The 11,390-nt window shown below is 41.3% G+C and overlaps 1 protein-coding gene across 3 annotated transcripts in view; it reads right to left on the bottom strand.

Moving 5' to 3' along the window:
* Window positions 1-5,033: 5,033 nt before the first annotated feature.
* The window catches only part of ddc (dopa decarboxylase), a 110,812-nt gene continuing 104,455 nt past the window's right edge, over window positions 5,034-11,390 (bottom strand). For all 3 annotated transcript variants that reach the window (XM_043690111.1, XM_043690110.1, XM_043690113.1), the window contains exons 13-14: window positions 11,210-11,311; window positions 5,034-5,686 (exon numbers count right to left, since the gene is read on the bottom strand). In XM_043690111.1, the coding sequence (XP_043546046.1) occupies window positions 5,489-5,686; window positions 11,210-11,311 (300 nt within the window). In that variant the 3' untranslated portion in view covers window positions 5,034-5,488. The remainder of the gene's footprint in view (window positions 5,687-11,209; window positions 11,312-11,390) is intronic.

Below are 11,390 nucleotides of genomic sequence, written 5' to 3'. Positions count from 1 at the left end.
AGGGCATAGGTTTAGGGTGAGAGGGGAAAGATATAAAAGAGACCTAAGGGGCAATCTTTTCATGCAGAGGGTGGTACGTGTATGGAATGAGCTGCCAGAGGACGTGGTGGAGGCTGGTACAATTGCAACATTTAAGATAGGTATGTGAATCAGAGGGGTTTGGAGGGATATGGGCCATGTGCTGGCCGGTGGGACTAGATTTGGGTTGGGATATCTGGTCGGCATGGACTGGTTGGACCGAAGGATCTGTTTCCATGCTGTACATCTCTATGACTCTATGTGAAAGATACAGAACGTGTTGAAACAGTTCAAAGGTGTATTGCATTGCAAACACCAGCACTGGTTCCTCTCTGATTAGCAACTAGGTAGGTGCTTGCAGATAGCCTCATTCTTCAGTAAACCATGCAGCAGTCATTTGGGGATTGCAGCTGAGGAAATAAACATGGCTTTTGAGGACACTGAGGCTAACGTGTAGTGGAGCAGCCGAGACCTGGGACCTCTAATTCATTCACATGCTTGTACACTTCACAGGAGAAAAGGTGGATCCTGGGAACATCCACACATTTCAGGATGGAAATCTTTGTCCTCTTCCTGAGCTTCTCAGGCAGCGAGAATTGGGGCTGTGAGATAGCCATGGACAACACCCACATACAGTTGTCCTCAATGCACAATACTGTGAAGAAAATGTTTACACAAATTGCAGCCTGTTGTACTCCAAGAGCTGTCAGACACAGAAAGAAAATAGTGGATGTTCATAACAATCTAAAAGTTTAAAGTGATAGTGACAAACACGCGGAGTATTCTCAGGATCAAAGACAAATAACTAGACAATTAATTCATTCATTGATTAGATTCCCTACAGTATGGAAACAGGCCCTTTGGCCCAATCAGTCCACATTGACCCTCCGAAGAGTAACCCACCCAGACCCATTTCCCTCTGACTAATGCACCTATCACTCTGGACAACTGAGCATGGCCAATTCACCTGGCCTGCACACCTTTGGACTGTGGGAGGAGACCGGAGTAACCAGAGGAAACTCATGTAGACACGGGGAGCATGTGCAAGCTCCACACAGACAGTCACCCAAGGCTGGAATCAAACCTGGGACCCTGGCGCTGTGAGGCAGCAGTGCTAACCATTGAGCCACCATGCTGCCCCAATTCAAAACAATTGAAGAATGATCAGTCGTATATCAGAAAGTGGTATCGCTCAGTCATTATCGAGAGATGTTGTGAGTAGCATATGAAATTCTCATAGCAGGACAGTGGGAATTCGAAAAACTCTGGCATCCATCAGCAGGTATTTTACTTAGCAAAAATTGTGCAAAGATATGGTGCTGTTTTGTAAAACATGCCATTCTTGTCAAATTGAAGGTAAACCTCAAAAATGTGATTAAACCAGCTACCTAATTCCACGATTTGAGGAACCAATCAGTCATGAGCTACTGAATTGTGTAGGGTCATTAACTAAAGGAAAGTCAGAAATGAATATATCCTCATTGTTATGGATATGTCTATATGATTTCCAGAGGCTGTTCCCTTAAGAAAAATGAAAACTAAAGTGGTCATGGAAAAGCTCACATAGTTTCTCACTTATATGGTTTATCAATGGAAGTATAGTTTGATCAAGGATCAAATTTTATGTCAACAACTTTTTCAGTAATTCAGCGAAGACACTAAATATTAGTTTTTATGGTGGAGAACACTAGTATCTTCCCAATGGTAACAGGAAATGCAAAGGTTATAGAAAGGGAGGAACATTGAACAATCATTGTCACTAAGGAAAAATTACTGAGCAACCTGTTAGATTGAAGGTAGACAGGTCCCAAGGGCCTGATGGCCTACATCCTAGGGTCTGAAAGGTTGTGGCTGCAGAGATACAGAACCATTGATAATAGTATTCCATAACTCGCTGGATGCAGGAAAGGTTCCAGTGGATTAAAAAAAATGCTCATGGAACAACCTTTTTCAAAAAGGGAGGGGGACAGAAAGTAGGAAACTATAGACCCATTAGTTTAACATCAGTCATTGCGAAATTGTTAGAATCCATTATGAAGGAAGTAATAACAGGACAGTGGAAATGCAAATTCATCAGAGTCAGCATTGTTTTATGAGGAGTAAATCATTTTTCATTAATTTGCTAGACTTCTGCAAAGATATAACCAGCAAAGTGGATAATGGGGATCTGTAGCTGTCATTTATTTGGGCTTCCAGAAGATTTTTGATAAGATGACACACAAAATGTTAGAACACAATGTATAAGATTATGTGGGTTTAGGGGTAATTTGTTTGCTTGTATAGTGGATTGGCTAACCAACAGAAAGCAGAGAGTTAGGATAAATGAATACTTTTTTGGTTGAAAAGCTGTAACTAGTGAGATGCCACAGGATATGGTCCTGGGGCAGCAACTATTTACAGGAAGAAAGTGAGGACTGCAGATGCTGGAGATCAGAGTGAAAAAGTGTTATGCTGGAAAAGCGCAGCCAGTCAGTCAGCATCCAATGAGCAGGATAGTCGATGTTTCAAGCTTCATCAGGAATGCGGGGGGGGGGGCCCGAAAGATAAATAGGATGGCGGTGGGGCTGGGGGGAAGATGGCTGGGAATGCGATAGGTAGATGAAGGTGGGGGCTGATGGTGATAGGTCAGAGTGAAGGATGGAGCAGATAGGTTGAAGGAAGGACAGGTGGGACAGTTCAAGAGGGCAGTGCCGAGTTGGAGGGTTGGATCTGGGATAAGGGGAGGGGAGATCGATATTGATCCTGTGAGGTTGAGGGTACTAGGCAGAAGATGAGGCGTTCTTCCTCCAAGCATTCAGTGGCTAGAATTTGGCAATGGAGGAGGCCCAGGACTTCCATGACCTTGGCGGAGTGAGAGGAGGAGTTGAAGTGTTCAGCCATGGGGCGGTGGGGTTTAGTGCATGTGTCCCAAAGCTGTTCTCTGAGATATTCTGCAAGTTAGCGTTCTGTCTCCCCAATGCAGAGGAGACCACATTGAGAGCAACGGACACAGCAGATTATGTGTGTGGAAGTGCAGGAAAATCTCTGCCGGACGTGGAAGGTTCCAACCCCACTACCCTGTGGCCGAATACTTCAACTCCCCCTCCCACTCTGCCAAGGTCATGCAAATCCTGGGTCTCCTCCACCGCCAAATTCTAGCCACCTGACGCCTGGAGGAAGAACACCTCATCTTCCGCATTGGGACCCTCTAACCACACGGGAACAATGTCGATTTCACCAGTTTCCTCATTTCCCCTCCCCCCACTTTATCCCAGATCCAACTCTCCGACTTGGAGGGGTTTGGAGGGATATGGGCCAGGTGCTGGAAGGTGGGACTAGGTTGGGTTGGGATATCTAGTCAGCATAGACAAGTTGGAATGAAGGGTCAGTTTCCGTGCTGTACATCTCTATGACTTGGCACTGCCCTCTTGAACTGTCCCATCTTTCCATCTTCCTTCCTACCTAACTGCTCCACCCTCTGACCTATCACCTTCAACCCCACCTTCATCTACCTATCGCATTCCCAGCTACCTTTCTCCCAAGCCTAACCACCCCTCCCATTTATCTCTCAGCCTCTTTGAGCCTCCACACATTCATGATGAAGAGCTTATGATCAAAACATCAACTCTCCTGCTCCTTGTATGCTGCCTGACAGGCTGTGCTTTTCTAGCACCACGCATTTTGACTCTGAGCACCTATTTACAATCTATATGAACAACTTGAATGTAAGGATAGAAGGTGCCTTAGCCAACTTTTTTAAGGTGAGGACAAAAATTCCCATCAGATACCTTGGACTAAAGTTCTCTGAATTTGGGACAAGAGTTTGTGGAATTCGCGTTTGAACTAAGAGTCACTGAGCTCTCTGGCTGAGACAATCCAGGCAATATGCAAGTCTAGGGGAAGCTGGCTGGAACAGGGGGTTAGCGAAAGGAAGCTACAAATGCCTCAGTGAAAAGACAATGAATTCCAGCCTGCAGAGCAAACACCTGCCTGCAGCGTAAGCACCTGCCAGGAACCTACAAAAATACAAAATCATTTGACTTTTAATTATTTGCTCATACGCAGAGATACTGAACATTCCACCCCCTGATTATTTTATATGTCTCAATTAAGTCATCTCTCAACCTTCTTCTCTCTAATGAAAAACAGTCTTAAGTCCCTCAGCCTTTCTTTGTAAGACCTTCACTCCATACCAGGCTACATCGTAGTAAATCTCCTCTAAGCCCTCTCCAAAGCTTCCACACCCTTCCCATAATGCGGTGACCAGAACTGTACGCAATACTCCAAGTGCGGCCACAGCAGAGTTTTGTTCAGCTGCAGCATGACCTGATAGTTCTGAAACTCAATCCCTCTACTAATAAAAGCTCACACACCGTATGCCTTCTTAACGACCTATCAACCTGGCTGGCAACTTTCTAATCTGTGTATATGGACACCAAGACCTCTCTCTTCATCTACACTACCAAGAATCTTACCATTAGCCCAATACTCTTTACTCCTGTTGCTCCTTCCAAAGTGAATTACCTCACACCTTTGAAAGCCTTTTTCCTTGGATGATGATGGCTAGCATAGCTTTAAATTGAGGGGTGATAGATATAAGACAGATGTCAGAGGTAGTCTCTTTAGTCAGAGAGTAGTAGGGGCATGGAAAGGCTGCCTGCAACAGTAGTAGACTCGCCAATTTTAAGGGCATTTAAATGGTCATTGGATAGATAAATGGATGAAAATGGAATAGTGTAGGTTAGATGGACTTCAGATTGGTTTCTCAGGTCAGCGCAACATCAAGGGCCGAAGGGCCTGCACCACAGTCTATGTTCTAAGACATTCAGTCACAAATGTGTTGTGCAAATAATAAATATATTTTAAATATTTAGATAATTATTCAAATTCCAACTAACATTTTCAAGGATATGAGCTCAAAGGCTTTCAAAAGTCTGACTTGAAAACAAAGTACGATATTCGATCCAATGATAAGAATTAGATAACAATTTTTCAGAATACATTAGAATAGAAATGAATTCCCAAGTATAGTTCAGTTTAGAGTTTGCAGATAATTTATTTTGCAGAATCAAACAACTATTATAATTTTTGGTTGCACAGTTTTTGAACAAAGATGGATCATTGTTTCAGCAGTCAGGAAATGTTTTTAATATAAGTAATTGAACTACAAAAAGTCCAACTATTGAGTTGAGTCTAAACACTCTTGAAGATGTATGGACTGGTACATTGTATTATATATATAGCATAATAATGACAGAAAATACATCATTCAGAAACATGTTACCAACCCCACAAAACAATTTGCTGAATACGCTTAAAATCAAGTCCAAATAAAGCATACACACAAGGTATATAAGAACAGCTTGGGTATTATTGTCTACATTATTCTGTGATCAGGAAAACCAGCACCAAAAATCGCAAAAATAAAAATATATTAATTGAGCACATGTATCCAGTACAGTGAAGTATACCTCGATACAGAAGATTCATATTACTGATGGCCTTGTTGAAGTTGTGTTACAATCTCCTTTATTTGCTGCCAGGCATACTGGATGTGTTTACTTTCAGTTGTAGGTGCACATACAGCAAAACGGAGGACAAACTTGTCTTGAAGTTGGCAAGGTACAATGTGAATCTTTCTCATTTCATTTATTCTTTTGATGAGATTTTTATTAAGATCATTTGAGCCCTAAACAAAATGAAAAACCCATCAGGAAGGATCTCGGAAAAGTTTTTTACTTGAAAATGCATGGCAAACTTTCCAAAGTAGAATCAAAAAAGTCATGGCATTGAAGGAGGAGGGCATTTGCTTGGTCTTTCAAAGAACAGTCATGTTTAGTCCTACATTTCTGCATTTTTGTTCATTACCCTTATAAGTTCTTCAACCTCAAGTACATGGCTGTCTCCTTTTAAAATGAATTATGGAATTAGCTTCCACAATTTCTTCAAGCGTTCCAGATCCTGTTAACTGTGAGAGAAATAATTCTCCTCATAACCTCTGTAGTAACTTTACCAATGTATAAATTTACAACATTTAGTTACTGACCTCTCACCTGAAACATCAGCCTTTCTCTATCTACTCAATCACAATCTATCAGCATCTTAAAAAGATCTCTGAGATCATTCCATATTTTTTGTGTTGCAAGGAGAAGAGTCCTAACTTTCACTGTTCTCTGGTACCATGCAGTCAACAGCCTCTGGTTCCTTTCTAAGATATTTTCACACTTCCTGATACATGGTGCCCAGGTATAGACTATAAACTGGTGTCATGTTATTTTTAACATTAGATGGTGGTCGACTATAGAATTAACTGATGACTAACAACAAATTAGAACAAACTAACTCCTCCAATAATTGTGGATAATGTTCTAATGGTCTTTTATATTCTACCCCTTTGTTTCTAAACCTAAGTAGTAAGCTGCAAACTTTTAAAGCCCCTTATCAATTTGTCCTTCCATCTTAAAGATTTGTTTAAGTGGAGACGATTGCCTCATCTACCCTTTTCAAAATTATGCCATTTATAGTATACCATCTTTCCACATTAGTCTTTTGAAAGGCTGTTGCTTTATATTTCTTTGCATTGAGCTCCACCTGTCCTGTACCTGCTGTTTCACCATCCTCTCTATGCAGTTCTGAGGTGTTTAACTATGCTTATAACTTTCTACTACTTTATTAAGTTTGAGATAACTGTTGTTTAAGGCAATTGGCCTGAGCATTTTGACTTAGAAGCTTTGGAATTTCTCAGTCCACAAAGATACAAATGACTATCTCTTGGAGGAGTTGGTTTGTTCTAATTTGTTGTTAGTCATCAGTTAATTCTACAGTTGACCACCATATAATGTTAAAAATAACATGACACCAGTTTATAGTCTAACAGGTTTATTTGGTTGGACTATAATCTGGTGTCGTGCAATTTTTAACTTTGTCCACCCCAGTCCAATACTGGCACCTCCACATCATGGCCACCATGTAATGTAGCAGTGACTAGTGACTATCTGATAGAAGAAAATAGTGTGTCTTACCCAGTGTTACTGTAGCTAACCAGTTTTTAGCTAAGATAATATATTGTCATGTGATAAAATATTTCTTATTATTCAAATATATACATCTTCTGCTGAAGACTTATTATTGGCTAATACTTCACCACGTAATATGGGTAAATCCTGTGAAATAGTGTTACAAGAAGAGTTGGTGGCAGCAAATCTACCCAAAGAAGTTCCTAGCAGAACAGGTGCTAGCTGTGGGTATCTCTTATAACATAGCAGCAGGCTACGTGAGCTGTTTCAAGATTGAAGAACTCAAGGACAGTGCAAGAATCCACAGCATCTAAACAGAAAAGATGTAATCGTCTCTTTAAGAATTTAGCAGCTTTTAAAAAGGGATAAATGCAGCTAGTTGCTGATGCAATAGCAGCAGAAAATGACAGAGAGCAACTCTGAACGACAGAAGCTTTAGTGCAGTATATGTCTTTCGAAACTTACATCAACCAGAATTGGGAACAAAACTTACAAGCTTGTAAGATCGAGAAAGAATGTCACTGAAGCTTTAAGGGTCAAAATCAGATTAACAATCCAGGAAAATAAATGACCACTATAGAGCTCTAGTTCAGTGCTTTTGAAAAAAGGTGAAAATATTTAAACTTGTGGTAAAAGTCTGGGCTGGGAAGTTGAAAGAAGGCTTAAATTGGTATTGTTATTAAGACCATAAGACATAGGAGCAGAAATTAGGTCATTCAATCATGGCTGATAGGTTTCTCAACTCCATTCTCCCGCTTGCTCCCCGTAACCCTTAATCCCCTTGACGCTCAAGAACCTCTCTATCTCAGTCTTCAATATATTCAATTACCTGGCCTCCACAGCCTTCTGTGGCAATGGATTCGATAGATTCACCACTCTCTGACTGAAGAAGTTTCTCCTTATCTCAGTTCTAAAAGATCTTCCCTTTACTCTAAGGCTGTGCTCTCAGGTCCTAGTCTCTCCTACCAATGGAAACATCTTTCCATCATCTACTCTGTCCAGGCCATTCAGTATTCTGTATGTTTCAATTAGATCCCCATTCATCCTTCTAAACTCCGTCAAATATAAACTCAGAGATGTTAAACATTCCTCATACGTTAAGCTTTTCATTCCTGGGACTATTCTCGTGAATCTCCTCTAAACATGTTCCAGGGCCTGTACATCCTTCCTGAGATATGGAGCCCAAAACTGAGCACAATACTCCAAATGTGGTGTGACAGGAGCCTTATACAACCTCAGAAGTACATCCCTGCTTTTATATTCAAGTCTTCTCAAAATAAATCTCATCATTGCATTTGCCTTCCAAGCTACTGACTCAACCTGCAAGTTTATTTTGAGTCAATCCTGGACTAAAACTCCCAAATCTCTGCACTTCCGACCACTGAATTTTCTCCCCATTTAGAAAACAGTCCATGCCTCTACTTTTCCTACCGACATGCATGACCTCACACTTTCCCACGTTGTACCCCATCTGCCGCTTCTTTGCCCACTCTCTTAACCTGTCCAAATCCTTCTGCAGCCTCCCTGCCCCCTCAATTAAACAACCAGGCTGACTATATGCTGGTTTGCCTGCATCAATCGCTGAGCTTCTTCCTGATCAACAAGTCCTAGAGTGGAACTCGGAGCTTGAACATTGAGGCTACTACCCGAGACACAAGGATCTTACTTCATACAACTGAGACAGCTATGTTACACAGTGAATACTTGTTGCAGGAAAAAAATTAGATTAAATTAAGAATTTCGACAGGCTTTTTTGGTTGGCACTGTTGGGATAGGTTACCCATGTAGCAAAACTCCTTTCGACTGGAAGAATTTATAAACCATGCTTTCCCATATGTAGTGAAAATATTACATCAGAACACAGCTTTAAACAGAGGGAAGAACTTTTAACTGTGAACCTCTCAAAGACTTAATTGTGACTTGCCATATAGCACGTTTCTATAAGTTAGGTCCTTAGAAGAGTATGAAGGCAGTAAGAGGGAAATCAGGAGGGCAAAGAGGGGACATGAGATAGCTTTGGCAAATAGAGTTAAAGAGAATCCAAAGGGTATTTACAAATACATTAAGGACAAAAGGGTAACTAGGGAACGAATAGGGCCCCTCAAAGATCAGCTGGGCAGTCTTTGTGTGTGGAGCTGCAGGAGATTTGAGAGATACTAACCGAGTATTTTGCATCAGTGTTTACTGTGGAAAAGGACATGGAAGGTACAGAATGTAGGGAAATACATGGTGACGTTGTGAAAAATATCCATATTACAGAGGAGGAAGTGCTGGTGTCTTAAAAGGCATAAAGGTGGATAAATCCCCAGGACCTGATCAGGTGTACCCTTGAACTCTGTGGGAAGCTAGGGAAGTGATTCCTGGGCCTCTTGCTGAGATATTTGTATCATCGATAGTCACAGGTGAGGTGCGGAAGACTGGAGGTTGGCTAACGTGATGCCACTATTTAAGAAGGGTGGTAAGGATAAGCCAGGGAACGAAAGACCGGTGAGCCTGATGTCGGTGGTGGGCAAGTTGTTGGAGGGAATCTGAGGGACATGCTGTACATGTATTTGGAAAGGCAAGGACTGATTAGGGAAAATCAACATGGCTTTGTGTGTGGGAAATCATGTCTCACAAACTTGATTAAGGTTTTTGAAGAAGTAACAAAGAAAATTGATGAGAGCAGAATGGTAGACATGATCTATATGGACTTCAGTAAGGCATTCAACAAGATTCCCATGGGAGACTGGTTAGCAAGATTAGATCTCATGGAATACAGGGAGAACTAGCCATTTAGATACAGAACTGGCTCAAAGGTAGAAGACAGAGGGTGGTGGTGGAGGGTTGTTTTTCAGATTGGAGGCATGTGGCCAGTGCAGTGCCACAAGGATCGGTGCTTGGTCCACTACTTTTCATTATTTATATAAATGATTTGAATGTGAGCATAAGAGGTACAGTTAGTAAGTTTGCAGATGACACCAAAATTGGAGTTGCAGTGGACAGCGAAGAAGGTTACTCCAGATTACCACTGAATCTTAATCAGATGGGCTGAGGAGTGGCAGATGGAGTTTAATTTCAATAAATGCAAGGTGCTGTATTTTGGGAAAGCAAATCTTAGCAGGACTTATACATTTAATGGTAAGGTCCTAGGGAGTATTGCTGAACAAAGAGACCTTGGAGTGCAGGTTCATAGCACCTTGCAAGTAGAGTCGCAGATAGATAGGATAATGAAGAAGGCGTTTGTTATGCTTTCCTTATTGGTCAGAGTATTGAGTACAGGAGTTGAGAGGTCATGTTGCGGCTGTACAGGACATTGGTTAGGCCACTTTTGGAATACTGTGTGCAATTCTAGTCTCCTTCCTATCGGAAGGATGTTGTGAAACTTGAAAGGGTTCAGAAAAGATGTACATGGATGTTGCCAGGATTGGAGGATTTGAGCTATAGGGACAGGTTGAATAGGCTAGGGTTTTTTTCACTGGAGCGTCGGAGGCTGAGGGGTGACCTTAAAGAGGTTTATAAAATCATGAGGGGCATAGATAGGGCAGATAGACAAAGCCTTTTCCCTGGGGTTGGGGAGTCCAGAAATAGAGGGCATAGGTTTGGGGTGAGAGTGGAAAGATATAAAAAAAGACCTAAGGGGCAGCGTTTTCATGCAGAGGGTGGTGCATGTGTGGAATGAGCTGCCAGAGGAAGTGGTGGAGGCCAGAACAATTACAACATTTGAAAGGCATCTGGATGGGTATATGAATGGGAAGGGTTTGGAGGGATATGGGCCGGGTGCTGGCAGGTGGGACTATATTGGGTTGGGATATCTGGTCGGCATGGACGAGTTGGACCGAAAGCTCTGTTTCTGTGCTGTATGTCTCTATGACTCTGTGATATAAGTAAAACATTAAATTTTGTTCTCAGTTATGTTCTGTACATTTACATAATTTCCATTAATTATGATCATTTTTGCTTCATTGTCTTGTGGTCTTATGATATTTCACCCTTCATAGCAGAGTACTTGAAGTCTGACTAGAAGATTATATTTCACACAAACTAGTTCAGATCATGCTAAATAAAGAAGATCACTACTCCATTCTTTGTCTGCATTTGTAATTATTGCAATTATGGAAACCAGAATGTAAAATAGAAAGTTAGGTCTCAGTGCTAAAGAGGAAAATGTATCAGGGGATCCATGAAGAATGTTTAATATTAATATTTTTACATACCTTCAATCTAAAGCACACCAGCCCCAATATGACATCATTCACAATCTCAAACTGGTCATCTTGACGTACTAAGCTCTCAAACTCATGTGCCAGGTTCACTTGCTAAAGCAAACACAAACAAAAACATGTTGAAATCTAAGCTTTTGACAAACAAGTTCTCAAGAAAAATAAATGGCACTTT

This window comes from Chiloscyllium plagiosum, chromosome 5 (assembly GCF_004010195.1).
Source record: "Chiloscyllium plagiosum isolate BGI_BamShark_2017 chromosome 5, ASM401019v2, whole genome shotgun sequence".
Taxonomy (NCBI): domain Eukaryota; kingdom Metazoa; phylum Chordata; class Chondrichthyes; order Orectolobiformes; family Hemiscylliidae; genus Chiloscyllium; species Chiloscyllium plagiosum.
This window is presented reverse-complemented; position numbering and strand designations above follow the sequence as displayed.